This window comes from Vidua chalybeata, chromosome 3, assembly GCF_026979565.1.
Source record: "Vidua chalybeata isolate OUT-0048 chromosome 3, bVidCha1 merged haplotype, whole genome shotgun sequence".
Lineage (NCBI taxonomy): Eukaryota > Metazoa > Chordata > Aves > Passeriformes > Viduidae > Vidua > Vidua chalybeata.
In genome coordinates this window covers 12,826,176-12,844,301 of record NC_071532.1, presented here as the reverse complement: position 1 = coordinate 12,844,301, position 18,126 = coordinate 12,826,176, and the positions used below count along the sequence as shown (strand labels likewise).

Here is an 18,126-nt window from a genome sequence, read left to right as displayed (position 1 = left end):
TAGACAGGTTTGTATTTTTTAGAAACTAGAATTGAATAGACCACAAAATCTATATTTTAAAACCACTTTCCTTTTTTTCTTTTATTTTCTTTAAGGTCTATACTTATTATGAACTTGAAGTATCTATATTTTCTTTCAGAGTTTACCATGGTGGACTCTAAGATGTATAAATATTCACCAGCAGTTGTTGGAGGAGAGATCACCTGAGCTATTTACTCTTGCCCAGGCCTGTATAAAACAAGGTATATTTCCAATTATTTGTTTTATTGGCTTGCAGCATCTCTTTTAAGATATCATAGGGGAGGGGAGTTTGTAGTCATAACTGTTAAAATGTTTGCAGTTACATAAGTGACTGATAATGAGTAGAGAGGGAACAGAATTTCACTTAAGTTGGCATGGACTTGTAAGGCACATGCTGTTTTTCAGCCTCTAAGATGAAAATGTGATCGTAGACAAAGGTTTTTTGACAGTGACTTGTTTTGAGACTCTTGGATATGGTTCTCAGATATAGATGATGTAAAATACACCTGATTATTTAGTGAGTTTCTTTCTGGTAGTTTTTGCTGTCTGTTTTTCTCACTGAAGCCATCTGGTATTTCAAACAAGTACCTTCATATTCCATAAAATAAATACTTTTAAACCTTTTATTGTCTTTGAGTAGGGCTTGAATAACCCACTTGCTTGTCCATATCAAGTTCTCAAGAAAACTTTGTGTTAGTTACTAGAGAAAAAGACCTTCAAATTCAGGAGAAATTATATTTTTCTCAAGTGTTAGGTCAGTATCACCATCTGAATAGAAGACAGCTGCAAGGATTTCCTGCTGTTCTGAAGCAGCCATTATGCAAAACCAATGGGACTTGGTGCAGTTTCCCATCGCTTTAGCCATGTGCCATACATGGTATGGGGTGCCAGAAGGATGTCATAACTTTGGGACATCAGTGCCACATACTGCATCAGTACTAGTAATGATGTGAAGCTTTCCTCAGAGGTCCTTGAAGTCTCAAAGTGCTTAAACCTATCAAGCACTGTGAGTAAATTGTGTTTAGGCAGTGGTGAGATTGTTTCTCAATGTGCCATTTGAGTTCAGCCTATGGCTTTAGCACAAGTAATCTTGTATTCAGCTCATTGAAACTCGCTAGCTGTGGAAAATCTAGTTGTAATGTACAATTAAACACTGTAACCTGACTTTTTTTTTTCCTTTGAAATTATATTGGGTCTCTCCATTCAAAAGTTGTGGTTTTGTGTGGTTTCCACTTGTACCTGCATATCCAGTATTTTGTAGGCTTGGAGTAATATTTTTAAGTTGCTAGTTTGTGGGTTTTTAAAAAGAATTTTTAAATCTCGTCTTTGAAAACGTTGTTACTAGGCAGAATTTATCTATGCAAATTTTGATTTAGTGAGTTTAAAAAGCTGTGTAAAAACTATATTCAGACTTAGCAGCTTTCTGTATTAAGTGAAAAGTTTTGAGGATTAACAAGTACTAACAAAAAAAAAAAAAAAAACAACCTAGGAGGTTTAAACAGTAAAATCTGTTTGTGCTAGATTTGACTGCCAATCTCTAAATTAAAAAAAAAGCAAAAAATTTTCAGTGAAAATGTTTAAAAAATCTTTGATAATGCTATTTTATATAGTAAGACCTTTTAACACCATTAATAAAGATTATTTGAAAAATTAAGCATCCATTGAGAAACACAGCCTCAGTGCTATAACCAGGCAACCAGTCCTTTTTAAGTACCGTGATGCTGTAAGCTTTTTTGGAATTCTTATTATCGAAATATTTTTGCAAAATGCAGAGAGAAAGCATGAAGCAAAAAACCCACTTCCATTTAAGACTAATCGGCATGAATAATTTTCAACTTAATGGTCTGTATTTGCAGGAATATTCTCTTGTAACTTACTGTACTTTGGTAGAACTTAAATATATAAGAAATACATATGCTTTTATGCTGGATGAAAAAATGTCAAGTCTTCTTTCCTAAAGACTTCAGGTCTGTTCACAAAGGTATTTTCTCCAGTTCAGATGCAGAACATGATCTTTACCACTCAGGAAGTCAGTAATTATTAAAAAAACAAACAAACAAAAACTCAACACACAAACAAAAAACAACCAAACAGAAAATGTCTTATGAAACCTAAGCCATCATTCAATGCTCAATATGCTGTTGAAACTTTAATTTGAAGCTTTCTACTTAAGGGGTGGGTATTAGCTCAATATTTTGTTCTTATGTTCTTTAGAAGGTCCAATACAATAAGAGTTATTTTCTGCAGAAGTAATATTTCCCAGTTCAGCTTTGCTGTTAAATATAAGCAAAGATTGAACATTTCTTTTTTTTTCTGGTAATAATCCTTAGATATAAAACTTGAAAAATGCTTTAAATCACATATATCTTCTATACACTGACAGTGAATTTTTAAATGTGTGAAGGTGTAAAGAGCAACAGACTTTCTCTCATGCTATATTAAATGTATTTTTAAAACACCATTCTCCTGAACTGCATTCTCATCTCTTTTCTTTTTCTTAATTTGCAGTGACAGAAGCAGAAGCTTTGTTCACAGATGGTGAAAGCTGGCACTTAGCAGTTCAGTTCCATCTTGAGTCTGCCTACACGTTTTTGTTTTACTATGAATATAAAAAAGCTAAACACTGTTTCAATATGGCTAAAGACATAACAAAACTGCAGATTAACCTTACAGGTAGGGTTTACTTTGCTTGTAAAGTCTAAGAGGATGATTGCTTGGATCAAACTAACTTATGGCTTGTTGGGATTTTTTGTGACATATCCAAGGAATAAATAACTGTACTTTGAAAAAGCTTGATGTTTAACAGGTAGGTCTTACTTGTCTTCCAAGAATTAGTATTGCTTGGAAGAGAAATAGGACATCTAGTTAAAAAATCAATTCCGAATGGTTATTTGAGGAGTTGGGGTATTATAAGCCTTCTTTCTAGTGTTTTATGTCAAATTCTATATCTAGTTGCATCTACTGCTGTCATGATGAATATTTTTTGTTTTGTTTTGTTTGTTTGGAGGCACTTATAAAGGTGTCTGCATGATGATTCGATGCAGTCTTTCACCTTTTGTGCCACTAGCTTAGATCTACTCCATGTAAATAGCTTTTAGAAGTCACTTCAGGGACTGGTATCATCACGAAAATAAGTAGGGAAGTTAAATTTCTGATGAACAGAGATCACAAGGATTCAATCACTATGGAGACTTTGTAGTTATCCTTTCAGAACCTATTCCTTGGTGTCAGCAAGATCAGAGTGCTGCACTTAAAACTTTCCATGTATAGATATAGATCTATGGTCTAGCTAGTTCTGCTAGGCAATCAAAATGACATAAAATCACTCCTTTTCTGTGTGACAGCTTATGATTGTACCTGAATAGAAATGCAAAAAATCTTTATTTAGTTTTTTCTTGAAGACTTACTAGTGGAAAGCACTAAGGAACTGAAACTTGCAGCTCTCTTACTTATTGTATCATTATGTCACAAGGCTCATGCTCCTTCATATCTAGGTTGGAACTGCAGCTAATCCTGTTTATACCTTGAATCATTTTAATAATTTAATTTAAAAAAACCCAAGCCATCAGCAGCAAAAAAACCCTAAAACACACAAAAAACCAAATAAAAACCCGAAGAAATACAGACTCTCAGAAATTATGTGGAACTCCATGCTCATTTATTCAAAGGTTTTAAAAGCTTACTTTGAAAGACATGTAATGGAAATAAAGCATAATAGTTTATATCTGAAGGAAATCTATACATTTCAATTGATCCTATCCTCTTTTCCCTGTATGCAAGAAAATCTGTGCATGTGGCGTGTTCCAAGTGTGGCATTTATTGCCAACTTGGTATTAAGTACTTTTCTTTAAAATGAGTCAAAAATCTTCTTGTTTTTTTATTAAGAACGTCAGTACCTTTGATGATACTCTAGGTATAAAAACGCAATTAACTGAGAATAAGTAAAATCAAAGAGACAGTCTCTTCATGTTGGATTTTTTTTTTTTTTTTCCTTTAAAGGATATCTTCAGATTTTGGATTAATAATTTCCTTAAACCTAACTTAGAAAAAACCTTCTTGTTTGGAGAAGAAAAAAAAAAAAAAGACTGGATGCAGTGGAATTATTTATATTTTTTATTACTTTACCAAGAGGTTATGATAGTCCCAGAGAAAGATCGTGGTGATACAGTATCTTGGAGAAATGTTGTGAAACTCCTAAATGGTCTGTGGTTTATCTCCATAAATCTATTAACATAGTTATGTCTAACCTGAAGGCAAATGAACTGAACAGAGCATGTGGGAATTGTTGGCATTCTAGGCAAATTCATTTGACATGCATGTTTGGGCTAAATGGGAGGAATGTTGCATCATCGAAAAAGACTTTGGTTTAATGTAAAAATCCAGTCTCTAGCAAAGATATTTTTAAGGCTTTTTGGAGGGATTTCCTTTTTAGGAAAGGATTTGGAGAGGTTTATATGCATTGATGATTGTAATCCTTACTAGCTGAGTATTGTATTACAGCTTGTAAATATATATTGTTTTTAAATCAGTTTTTAGGACCAATATTTTCCAAAGTTATTTCAGTAATATTTGAATAAATCATACTTGGTTTGTGTAAGTTTTTTAAGTCCCATTTATCCAAATATGTATAGTGTTCATCTTTTACTGAAAAGCATCATTATGCTCCTCACAATGAGTCATAACCATCAATAACTCTACAAAACAATTTCCAATATCCTTCTTGCATATAAATTTAGTGAAATGAAGAGTAGTAATCCAAAATAGATTTAAGATGAACAGATCTAGAGGATTAAGAATGCTGAACTCTGAGATCTATTTATTCTTTTCATACCCAGTAACGCATCTCTGGGAACTTTGAATATGAAACAGAAAGTAAAGTTGCTGTGTAGGTTCCTTTTACTATGTGAGGATATACCATAGAATGTTTAGGGTCGAAAGGGACCTTAAAGATCAAGGACAGGGACACTTCCCAGTATAGCAGGTTTCTCAAGGCATTATCCAGCCGGCCTTGAGCACTGCCGTGGTGGTACTGGTATAAACCAACCAAATTTTTTCTCAGCTTTAACACATGTGATACATATTCAAGGAAAAAATAGTGTTTTGTCCCTGTAATAGCGAGGGATTCTTAGGTTTAAAAAATTAGGTGGGAAGTATGTACATATGAGAGCATAAACAAATCACAGTTTCTGAGTGGTAGTAAGCAATTTTATTGGTATCCAGAATAAGTTTGCAAGTGTTTCCTTCAGCTATTTAGGCAGTAAGACATAAGAGGAAGTGAATTACAGCATAGTGATTTTCAAGCAGTATTAAAATAGAGAATTGAATGCTACTGTGTAAAATTAGTATGAATCATTAGCCAGTATTTCTCTCTGTGTGTCTCTCTCTGCAGTGTGCTGTGTGATTTTCAAAGTGATATTTTTAGAACCTTTTTCATTTTTTCATAAACTCTTAATACAGGGCTTTTCCACTAAAATGGTAATTGGCAGAAAAGGAGAAATCAATTTAATTTTTGGTTTCCCTACTCATCTCTTTCCACTTTCAGGAAGAAAAGTGTGACTGCTATTTCAGTCCCTCTGCTGGATGATGCTTATGGACAGTGGCCTTATCTTCAGGCCTTCGTCACATGAGTAGTCAATCATCTTTACCTCAAAAATTTTATATACTGAAAATTTTTTAAAATTAGCACAAAAATAAGAACTTTATTTGATCTTAATTGGTTCTGCAAAAGCAGCAGTGAATTAGCTTTCCTTCCTCCATTTCACACTGTCTGAGCATGGTATCACAGTAATAATGAACAAGCAAACCTTCAAATTTTATAGAGTAATTTTTAGTTCCATTTTGGCTCTGGTTAGGAGCTAAAATTCTGTTATTTTAAGTTACTGTCCTGAAATTACTCTTTTATTTCTCTGCATTTTGCAAGAAAGTTGCTAACAGAAGAAGAACAGATGCGTTTTTCCTTACAGTTTGGTGTAAATGTCAATTACCCCTTTAAAAACTAATAAAAATTGTCAGTGGGTCCAATAAGGAACTGAAGAAACAACACTGAGTGGAATTTCATGTTGTGTATTCTGAATATTGGTTAATTCATTATAGAGCCTTCACTGGTTTGCTGTTTCACTCACTCCCAATATTACTTTTATAGTATCTTACATGACATATTCTGGTAACATCATGTCTGTGATCCTTTGTCAAAGACCTACTCTTCAAATAAAGATTTGGAATATTTAAAATAATGGCCTGTAAGATATTATGGGATTTTCATTTGCATAAATATCTCATTGTAGTCACTTCTAGCAGGTGAATTGAACAATTGTTTCTGGTTTATTGCTTGGAAATAAGTAGAGAAGTGATGAAACTTGATGCCTATGAGTTTTTAAAATGCTGGGTTATGGGGAATTTAATTAAAAGCAGCTTTGCAAGAGCTATATAGCTGTGTTTGTAAAGTATATTACTTTGTATGTTTGCTGACAATGAGAACACTGCAAAGAGATCAAGCAGAGTTAAACTGCTGCTAAATTTCATATGTTAATTCTCAATGTATTTCTCTATTCTGTCTGGGATTTTTTTGTTAACAACTCTCTAGTATATGATTAGATTACTGGTTTTTAGTGTTAATGAATATAAACATATTTTCTGTAGGTGCTTTGGGAAAGAGAACACGATTTCAGGAAAAATACGTTGCTCAGCTTATTTTGGATGTCCAAAGAACAGATGGATTCTTCCTTCCTCACAGTGAACTAAGTCCAGCTCCAACACCTCTAGAAAGCTTAACAATAGTATGTATCTGAGAAGAATTGTTTTAATTTCTTAAAATGAAAATGTTCTGAGGCTTTTGTTGGGTGTCTGCTAGGGAAAAGTGTGTTGTGCCTAGAGAAACTTAGCTGGGGTTTTTGAAAGTTCGTGGAAGAGCTGTGGGGTAGTAGTTTGCCTAATATTAAAGGACGTGGGGTAAAACAACTTATGAATATCTGCAAGACAGATGTGGCTACTCAACTAAGAGCATGTTTGCAAATATGATCTTCTACAGTTCATGCATTAATTTTTAGTGGCTAAGAATGATGGAGCTAGGAAAACAGGTGAGAGGCAGATTTTCAAAATAGCCCATAAGGCATCACAGGATTTCAGAGATTCCTGCGGACTGGCAGACGTATTCAGTTACAGTGCAAAGATAGGAAATTGCTCTACTTATTCCTGTGGCATGAATTATGTGAGTTGGTCCTACTGATCTTAAGGGTGCGCATCATGACTTCAATTATAAATTGCTTGAGAACCACGATATTGATTTAGGATGGCATTTTTCCCTCATAAAGAGATTTAAATTTATTTGAGCTTGCTAAAGAAGCCAAAGATTAATTGAGCCATTATGGTCCCAAGTTTATACTTCAAGTAGGAAAGTCTTTATTAAAACATATTGTGCCTTGGTAGACTTCCAGGTCAAGCAGGGATCTTAAGCAAAAAAATTGTCAATACTTCTCTATTTCTAAATTGAATGCATAAATATCTTAGTAGACTAATCTGGATTTTTCTTGTTTGTTCTTAGGCTTATGGTAGAACTACATATGGCAACCCCTTATAGGATAGTGAGAGCTCAGGGGAGGCTGACTGGTGAATGTCACACTCAGTTATAGACTTCCATTGCAACTTATCTAGAACTAAATGATAGGATGCTAGGATGATAGGATTGTTCTCAGAGTTCCTGACTGGGATATTGTTTGAGTGTTTTTTCCCAGTTACTCACAAATTTGCCTTTGTAGTCTATTTCTGATAAAGACTGTAGTTTGGAATAAAATTGTTTCATCATTTCAATAAAAATGGTTACACTGCCTTAGGCTGTAGGTATAACTCAGAATGAAGTATTTTGTCCTTGCTAATCAAGTATTGTACTCATGTCCTTTCAATGAACAGACACAGGGCTTCTGAAGTAAGTTTAGCAGAGAATTTGAGAAAGAAAATTTGGGTAATTGGAACCTTTAAAAATCAGGCAGTAATGCTGATGTGATCTATACTTTCCTACTAAAATTTTGCTGAGTGTAGCTTGAAAATAATGCTGGAGAAAGTAAACATATCTACTCTTTTGGAAAAGTGGAAAGGCAAAGCTAGAAACAAGAGGTTCTGGCTACAGGGAGAGAGCTGAGTTTTGTGCAAATTTCAGTGACTCTGTCATACAATTCTGTCATAAGTTACTCAGGCTCCTCATTAAAGAGAGTGAGGCTTTCTGTTCCCACAGTCTACTTCTCAAAAAAACCTAAAAATTAAAAAATCAGAACTTTTTATTTCTGCATCCTGTTGTGTGTCAAATTCTAGAAAATTGTGTAGTGTGTGCTGCTTTGAGGAAAACCTGAGGTATTTCAAGTTCAGACATATTATTAACCTGTGTGAATGTTCTGCCACAGTCATTATACCAGATCTGACTAAGCAGATTATTCAGTTCATGTATATATTGAATTATCAATTAAAGGTTTCATTTTGTTCCCCTTTTTAAAAAATGTTTTTCTTGATAATGTAGTATCAAAAGGCAATTTATTAATGTAGTTTGTCAGTACAGTGTAATTAACTTTAGCAGTGAATCCCAGTGATTCTTTTGCCAGTCTGATTTAAAATTTGTTGGCCTTGAGCGTATCTTGAAGTTATTTTAGCTAAAGTTGGAGTTAATGCTATTTTCCTTCTGCCAAAAACTGCCAACAACATCATTGCATCCCTGTCTGAGTTTAGGGAGGATGCTTGTTGCATCTTCTATGTATTGCCATGAATAGTCTTTTAAAAGTATATAAGTTAAGTCTCAAGAGGTGCTGAGAATCTCCACAGCAGTAGCATATGCATATGAAAAACTAAATTAAAATAGGCATATTGTCTTCCAGTTCTCTCCAGAGTTCTTATTTTACATCTGCCATTTGCAGATAAAGGAAAATACTCTGTTTTTCTCAAGATAGGATTTATCCTGGATGAACGGAAAATTTCCTAGGAAAATTATGTATCCTGACAGTTTGGATAAGTTGAGACTGGTCCTACCTAATTTTCATCTCCTATTTTGGAGTGCTTACCTCCATGGTCTTAAAGTTCTCCTCTTAGTCTTGTTCAGTAGGAAGACTGAACAAGTTATTTTACAGTTAAGCATGAGTAATTCAATTCCATTAAAATAGAATCAAAATAGTGATGTGTCCAATGGTTGGATTGGTAGCTATGCTGATTTCTCGTCAAGGGCTTTGTCCTTTCCTCTGATGCTGAGCAATTTTATTATCTTAGGTGGTGCTAGAAGCAAAACTATTTGCATTTCAAAATAAATATTTAAGATTGTAAATTCAAAACTTTGCTCCCAGGTCAGTTGCTGTGAAAGGAAAGCCTCAGGCTTGAGGTGATGCATAAGAACTCTTGATATGAAGTGGTATGTTAAAATAGTTTGATCAGTTTTAAACAATTCAGAGTCTTCTTATGTTTTGAGGAAGTTCTTTTTATATCTAGGAATGGAAGTCACACTTTAAAGCTTTGGCATACAATTACAGTTGAGTTCAGTTGATCAATATTCATAGTGAAGCTAAAGTAATTAGTACGATTTATACAAGTTAGATTTTAAAAATTATTTAGACTGAAGGTGAAAATTTTTAACTAATTGCCATATAAGTTAAATTGTAATTTATCTTACACCTGATGAAGTATCATTATACTAGTTCTAAAATAATTTTCCACTGGAAGTGGTAGATAATCCTCATATTGTCTAATGTAGTAAGTGAAGAAAATGATGGTAATAAGTTTGACTTTAAAACTGTGAATATCTTCCTTATCCACTTAAAAAAACCCATATTTTCTTCACATTTTCTGTCAAATCACAATTTCCTTTCATTTATGTAGTGATAAAATACTGGTGATGAATGCAGATAATACACTTCAAAGCATTCCTGTTTGCTCTTTGTTCTTCTGTGGAACTTCATTTTGACCTTGCCAACGGAAGATACAAATGAGAAACAGCTACTACTGGGACACTGAAGGGAAATTAATAGGAAATTTGAAAAACTGTTAATATAAATCCATTATCTATTTTTAATAGTTTGTAAAAACTACTACTGGTTACTAAAAACCAGTAGTATGATGATTGGTTTCAGGACCAGTTGTTTTGTTTTGGGTTTGTTTTTCAAGGGAAGAAGGAAGTAGTATTACAGCTAGTTGCTCTTTGCAGCCAAGGAAATCTTTTGTTGTTTTCAAACAAACAGGGATTCTATGGACATGGTAATTTGCACTCTTCAGACATAGATTATATTATTTTCTTCTTCAAGTTAAGACTTTTTAAATAAAAGTGTGTTCCAGAGGAAATTTTATGGAAAATCATAGGTAGTTGTCCACGAGCAAATGTTTTCAGAATGTGCTGGCTCAGTGAGGTCTTTCAGTGTCTAGGTTTTTTTTGAAATTCACCTTTACTGTCAGAAGTCATGGTTTATGTAGTTGGATTTTGCTGATACTTAAACAGAAATCCTTAAAATCCCAGGTGTCCAAGGTGGCTAGCCTGAAAACCTGCATTAATGACCATAACATCAGTCTGTTTCAGTTGTCTGTACGTATATAATAGAGGATGAAATTGCTGATAATTCTATGAGCAACAGTTTGAAAAGGGGAGCTGCCTTCAGGCTTATTTAAGTAGAAAATTGATATTAGCTAACCTTAGAGTTGCTCTGAATGCTGTTCCTCATGCATAAGAAATAGTATATTTGTAGCAGAAATGTTTTAGGTGATAATTCCTTGTACTGGCTTTATTACTTAGTTATTCTCTCATAATGGTTAATTACTTTGCATTGTGTCATTCTTTAATTGTAGTATTATCCTTTTCCAAACAAGTCTATATTTTTTCATATTTTAAAGGCATAATTCTATTTTAAAATACTCTTTTTTCTTCCAACAGAATTATGATTTAAATGATGACACAGTGCTTAATGAGATAAAATTAGCAGATGCTGATCAGTACCAGGTACCTGATTTGTCTGCAGAAGAGCTTGCTGTAATCCTTGGAATATGGTAAGTTAGTTTATGGTTACTTTAAATAAAACTCAAACAAACAACTGCATGAATCGTTACAATGAAATAATGAAATGGTGATTTGATGGGACTTTTTTCCTTCCTTATTATATAGCTTGGCTAAAAGGCTAAAAGATTTGCATTATAGATGGATAACAGAGTGAGCTTTAGTGTTCAGTTCAGAATTTCAGCAATATTTCATTAATAGCTATATTGTTGTTTTATCTTTAAAAAGCTTTATATTCTTTGTGCTTCAGGTTAATTACATTTCAGCTGATATTGCTGGCATTAACTACCATACAGTGATAACACTTTGGTAAATTCTGAAAACATATTTCAGATTCTGCAGTTGCCAGCTTCCTGCGAGGATCAACCATCAAGCAAAACACTGCCCTGCTTTTCTCTGAAATGTGAATACTTGCATAAATTCAGTGTCCTTTGCTGGTTGAAAGCTGTAGTATAAAGTCCTTGTGATTTTGCACCTTGTTTTTTTTCCTCTAACTTTTAGAAATTGTATGCTACATGAGTTTTGTAATAGAAGAACAAAAGGTAGGCTTGAGATCTGAGGATCAGAAGTTATGGCATGTAGAAGTATAATATAGTCAGTCAGTGACTTTGGTGCAGTGTTCATGATCACTGACTCTCAAAGTGCTTTTCTGATCTATGAGTTGCAAAATGATGGAATCTACTTGATCCAGTTTGAGGACCATGTAGTGAACAGTGGGTTGATATAAATTCTTAGCCCATTTAGTCTTCTGCACTCTGACTCAAGTTAAGGCAAAGGTTTTCCCTTGCAAGGACCATTTTCATGGGGATTTCTTTTTTAACACAGTATTGTCTTATGTTCAGGTTATATTATCCTTCCTGTTCCCTCCCTTCTGAAGGAAATTTTAATTTGCCTACTGCTCTTTTTCCTTTTATTTTCGTTTTCATTTAAGAGTACAATTTGAGTTTTACATTGGCTGGCTGCACAGTAGGTTTCTTGATCATGATCGTGTTTGACTTTGAAACCACTGCTGTCGTGTTCTGAGCGGTGGCTAGGAACCATATTGACTGTCAGTTGTGTGTATATGTGAGTTTGGCAAGACAAAACTGAAGACAACCAAGCAAACCAACTTCAGTGTTGCTTCCCCATAGGAATGGTAAATGCCATTTAGTGGGTGTGATAACGTTAAGTGACTGAAGCTCAGTCAGAAATGGAGTCAAGATGTGAGATCCAGCTGTGTTGCAGAAAGTGTGTTGTAATAGGATGCCGGCTTTGAGAATTCTTCTTGTAACAGAGTAGAGTTTAGGCTTGGATTGCTGGCTGTACCCATGGTGTCAATACCAGCTATTGGTATGTGAGTTTGTGAGGAAGCATAGACATGTTAAAGCATTTAGCATTGGCTTTTAAGCAAAACATCCTTCTTCTATAACAGGTTCTGTGCTTTATTGCATGAGGACTGCAGTTCTGGAGGGTAAATGCCTCATTTAATAATTAATAAGTTAGCTTTAGAATTTTTGTAAGCTGTTTAATTTTTAATAGCTTTAGCAAATGTTCTTTTTTAACATTTTTCATCTTTCAAAATCAGTTTTTGAAACAAGTATGTAGTCATAATCCAGAAAGTGATGCTTTGATTGCTATTAATTCCACTGTTGCAAATATGGGTCATTAAGTCCCAAAGTTTGCAACTCATTAGTTAAGCTGGATACTTTATCCATTAGGCTGTCAAGATAGGCCTAGTCAGGTTTAAGAATTGGTTGTAAGCTACTGACAATTAACTTTTGCTGTTTTACTAGAAAATACCTTTTTCTGCTGCACAGTACATCTTACTCCAAGGTTCTGTTTAATCTTTCTAAAGAATGTCTGTTTCTTATTGTATTCTTTCCCTCTTTTATTTCAATAAACTCCTTAAGACAACATTCAAGAGTGGCGAGAAAATAGTTTACAAAACTGAGTGATGTGATGATTAATGACTTCTCTTCATATTGTTATGAAAAGATCCCTTATCATAGATCTTACACAGTAGATCCTAAATTCCACTCAGATTTCAACTCCTGAAATTCTCTGGGATGAACTGGTTTATCTGTCCTTGAAACTAGAACAAATACAGGTCATAGAAATTAAATTTTCATAAAGTAGTCTGACAAGAACTAATAAGTCATTAGAAATGCTTAAAACTATGGTACAGTTCTACTGTAGATTCAGATTCAAATTATAGCTTTAAATTTGATTTGATTCAGTACAGAAAATAATTAAAACAATTTAGTTGTTCTCCTATCTTTCAAGAGTTACATTTCTGTACTTATTTGTCTTCAAGCTTTGTAAATGGATGTGGCAGAAATGGAAATCAGATCTATTTTAGCACTGTTTTGATCTGGAAGAGCTTCGAAAAGCTGTGACAAAAATTGATCTAGAATAAGAAGAGGATTAATCCTTCCTGCTTGAATCAATATATTTTTAGGATGATGAAAAATAAGTTCCACTTTGTCAAAATTTAACTGTCCCTTGGTTCACCTGTGCTTTTTGAAAGCTACGGTCATGTCATTTAACATTCTGCTTGCTTAACTGCTGTTGAGTTGGTATAATCCTTGAACTTTTCTTGCTGCCTTTTTTTTTCCTCTTATTTTTTTTGGTTATCTCCCTCCCCCCATACATAGAGAAACTTGCTATTGTTTACCTGAAGTCAGTTGAGTTGACTACATCCAGCCGACTAGAATTCTGTCTGCTAGCAGCTGACATTAGATATGGAAAAAATGCTTAAGTGAAGTAGTGAAATTCTGTATAACTTTCCTGTTTGCATGAAAATTTTCACAAGGAAGGGAAAAAACAATGAGGTAGAGTAGATATCTGTACATAGATATAGATATATATCAAAATTTCTTTCCTAGCAATGTTACCTAACACTTTCAAAACAGTACACCAACAGCATAGGGTTCTTTCTTTTTTAATGCGGGGAGGTCAGGGAAAATCTCAATTAACTATTGAAGCAATAGTTATTAACTTTCCTTTATGTCCATATGGCCACAGTCAAATAGTTTGCTGAAGCTGATGGTATTATGAAACATCAGCATAAATGGTATGAAGTGTGATTGGAACCTCCATCATGGGAGGTCAGGGGAACAGACTAGGTAACAATATATCTGAAGTGAGAGGTTTGTAGTGCAGGAAGAAGAGCTGGAAGAGCTCTCAAGCCTTCTTCTAGGAATTGTTATGAGTAGTCTGTGTGCATTTAAGTAGAAGAAATCATGCCTGAATTACCAGGCAAAGTAATCTTCAAAGAAAGTTAAGTAATGTAGAGGGCGTAATTTGAATCTGTAATCTATTACCACAATAAGTATCTTTGCAATTTTAGCCTAGAATATGAAGCCTGCTGCAGAATTTAGTGTGACAAGTTTGGGCTTATATATATAGCCATTATATGGGTTTGGTGATTTGGTGGTACAGTTTGGGATATATTTTCACTTGGTATCTTTGGTTTTAACAGGGAGCTTGAATTACAGCTTTTGTTGGTTTTTGTGCAATTTGGTGATATCTCTTGTAGTATGTTTGTAAATGTTGGGGAGCTGTTGTATAAGGAAAACATTCACCCACACAGAGTTGTAAGCCAGATTTCTTTATCATCTCTGAAAGCATATCCAACTCTGAATAAAATAATTTTAATTCTCACCTCTGTGTTTTCTTCTGGTTTTCCCCCTGTGAATATTTCAAGGTAATGGTAATGCTGGTTAGTGAGAGATGGACTCCTCTGTTCATGTTTTTTGAGTCACGAGAAGGAGTGAGATTACCCTTCAGCACTTCTTGAGCATTGGTAGTTTTTTGATTTGTAGAATCTGCGTTCAATTAGTTATAGGATTTAAACTCAAAACAGATCTCTGTAAAAGCAAACAATAGGTTTTAAGCTTTTTTTGGGATTAGTGAAATTGTTATTCCCATAAGCTTAAACCAAGTAAGACATTTCACTTGAGGGTGGTGTTGGGAAGGTATTTATAAAATATCTTAGTCTCCTAAATGGTTCTTTATTTCTGTGTGTTCTAGGTCTAGGTCATTTTCTGCACATACCATACTCCCATTTGTCATTTCCAGAATTTCCTTCAGATTTCTGCAAGTTTGAAAAATGTGTCCTGAATAATGTTGTTCTAAAGATGAAATCAGCATTGTTTTATTTTTTTCTTTTCTCTTTACAGTATAGATTTCCAAAAGAACAATCCAATACACAAATTAACTGAAGAGGAACTTCTGGCTTTTACTTCAGTAAGTAACTTACCTGGTGCTTAATAAACATTTTTTTACTTAATATTTAAGTACCAAGCAATAATCTGTCAGTCACACTAATCAGGAAACTGTTTATAAACCAAATCTGTGTTAGTAGTCAGATGTTTCATTAATTTTTTTGTATTTCAAGAAATTAACATATGCTGAATTTTAACATTATTCTCAGCCATCATCATGCAGGAAAAACTTGACATCTAAAAATTTAATTTCACCTCAAAACACATACAAAACATTTTCATGTGTTTAAGTTTTATTCACTTCATGAATTATAGCATAATATAGCATAAATTTTACAGCAAACTTTTCTTGTGACATTAGTGTTGAAGGTGCTTTTCTTTAAACAGCATTCAAAAAGAGTTCTAAAGCAATTTTGGCTTTATTCTGTCAGATTTATTCAGTCTGTATCAGATTAGACATGTTTCTTCCCAATTCAGTGGCTGATTTGTTGCAGAACAAATCTGAAATTTCCAGTGAAGCTTTGAAAATTCTCAGTATTTTTTATGTAATTATTTTTTACTAATTTTTTACTTAAGATACAATTTGCTTCTGCCCTATCTTTTCTGCTTTTGTGGGGTTTTCAACATTAGTTTAGATGGGAGGATGCAGGGGGAAAGGCTTGTCATTATGCTGTCTTTTTTTGCCTACTTTCCACAATGTTAGACTTAGGTTTGGGTGCAGGAAAGAGGACTTACTTGCTCTTCTACCTAAGCCTTGTAGTAAGAGACTGTATTGCTGTAGTAGTGTCCTCTAAAAAAGTAAATTATGAGATCTCAGCCAAACCCCCTTGGATTTCACTTGAACTAGAATCTTACCACTGACATTTGTAGTTATATGAAAAGATCAAGAAAAGTAAAGTTTGGCTGAGGGTTTTTTGTAAAAGGAGGTTCTATCTGTAAAAAAAGATAATCCTAATCTTACTAGATAAATGTAAAATAGGTTGGTTTAAAAGTACTGTTTGTTTAGGTCCCTCTGCAAGTACAGTATATGTAAGAGGGGCTGCATGAGGGACCTGAATGAATTGCTATAAAACAGTTTGGGTTTTGTAGTTTTCTCCTTGTTGGTACAATGATTGTAGTGCGCTGATTCCTCATGATATAATTTCTGAAGTATTTTGTTTTGAACTACAGTTTTGTTCTGGGTTTGGTGTTTTGTTTTTTTTTTTTTTTTTCCCAAAATGTAGGACTAGAGAGGAGGAAAAAGTTGAAATGTAGAAAAAAATGAGACTGTGCACTCTCCTGTTGTAATTGACGTATCCAACAAGATTATTAAAGAATGATGACCATTAAAAGGGAACAAAAGATTACAGAAATAATAAGCACATATAAAGTATGGAAATGTACACATAAAAGAAGCCTGTAGGAGTGACACCAAACTGGTGAATTGAGTACTGTAAGCTTTTTTTCAAAAATAGTGAAACTATTACAATACAAATTTCCCTCCAAAAGTAATGTTAATACAAATGTATGAAGTTTCAAGACATGCATGTAATTTCATTAAGACAAACTCTGCCATTTTTGTTGTTAAAATAATGTTAAAACAGTATATAAAACTATAGAAGTAGGGTTTTCTGTGAAAATTCGGAATCTTGCTTCTCATACTTTATTTCCAAACTCTGTGGACTATTTTTGTATACCCTTTGCTTCAGTCTCCTCACTACCACTATTGTTTGCATCATTATTGGGTAGAAAACCAGCCATTATATACCTGAATCTTGAGATAACTTCTCCATTTATTCTATCATTTTTTATTTTAAATGGAATGATATTGTGATAATAGAGTATCTTTAACAAAGTTGACCCTGCTCCTGTAGTGGTCTACTTCTAGAATAAAGCACATAAATACTTTAAATATTTTTAAAGTTTTACAGCAGTGTAGAAAAAGTCAGGGTAGGCTGTGCATTAGGGAAGAGATAATCAGCCTTCCTGTCATCCTTTATCTGACGTGGCTTGACAGATCCACCTGACCTGTTAGATCAGGTGTGAGGTCTGTTGGGTGAATTCTTCATCATGATGGGAAAATCAAACTGCATTTTTCTGCCATCTAGTGGCTGATCCCTCAAAAATCACAGGACAGCTGATTAACTTACTCTTTAATTATTTTATTGCAATGATTATGGGGAGCTGATGTTTTAATTTATTTACTTATATTTTTATAGAGCTGCCAAGTTGGCTATGGCTTGCTTCACACTTGTAAGATGAGCAGCCACTATCAAGTTAGATCTCCAGAGAAACAGCTGAGAGATCTGTGTAGGCTTCCCTATCACTTTGTGCTCAGAGTAGCAAAAAAGAAGGATCTATGGCAGTAGATGTATAGGAATGTAGATCTTATTAATGTAATGCAAAATTGAGTCAACAGCAGCGACATAAAGAAGTAGCTGGTAGTCTAAATATTAGAGGAAATAGTAATTTACCGAAGAGTAATAATTCTTGGTATCAGAATAGTGTTCTTTTAAACTTTTGCATAATGTTTCCATTAACTGGATGTAGGGACACAATTGAATCTTAGAATTATTTTTTCTTTTGATCTTGACCTATGGTCCCAAGACACAAAAAGAACAAGCATGAACTGTAGTAACACCATCCCAGATCTTTCCTGGAAGCCAAAAGCAGGAATCAGATATTAGCTTATATGAATTCTTTTCTGCAAGTGTACCTTCTGTGGCTCTTGCATCTGAGCCCAAAATTGGGAATAGTCACTGCAGAATTTCATAATGAAATCTCTGATCTCTTCTGTGTCTCAGATCTGAGTCACTGAGGCAAATCCATCACTGTGTTCCCTGGCAGTAGGGATGTTGTGTGTCCATGTTAACATGGCCTTGGTGGGAGTGTTAACACAGCCTTGGTTCCTAC

General features: G+C 34.1%; 1 protein-coding gene across 1 annotated transcript in view; it reads left to right on the top strand.

The window, feature by feature from the left end:
- Positions 1–18,126, top strand: part of TTC27 (tetratricopeptide repeat domain 27) — a 113,646-nt gene that overhangs the window by 19,245 nt on the left and 76,275 nt on the right. The window contains exons 5-9 of the mRNA XM_053939484.1: positions 140–242; positions 2,530–2,694; positions 6,661–6,797; positions 10,910–11,022; positions 15,190–15,256. Of these exons, the coding sequence (XP_053795459.1) occupies positions 140–242; positions 2,530–2,694; positions 6,661–6,797; positions 10,910–11,022; positions 15,190–15,256 (585 nt within the window). The remainder of the gene's footprint in view (positions 1–139; positions 243–2,529; positions 2,695–6,660; positions 6,798–10,909; positions 11,023–15,189; positions 15,257–18,126) is intronic.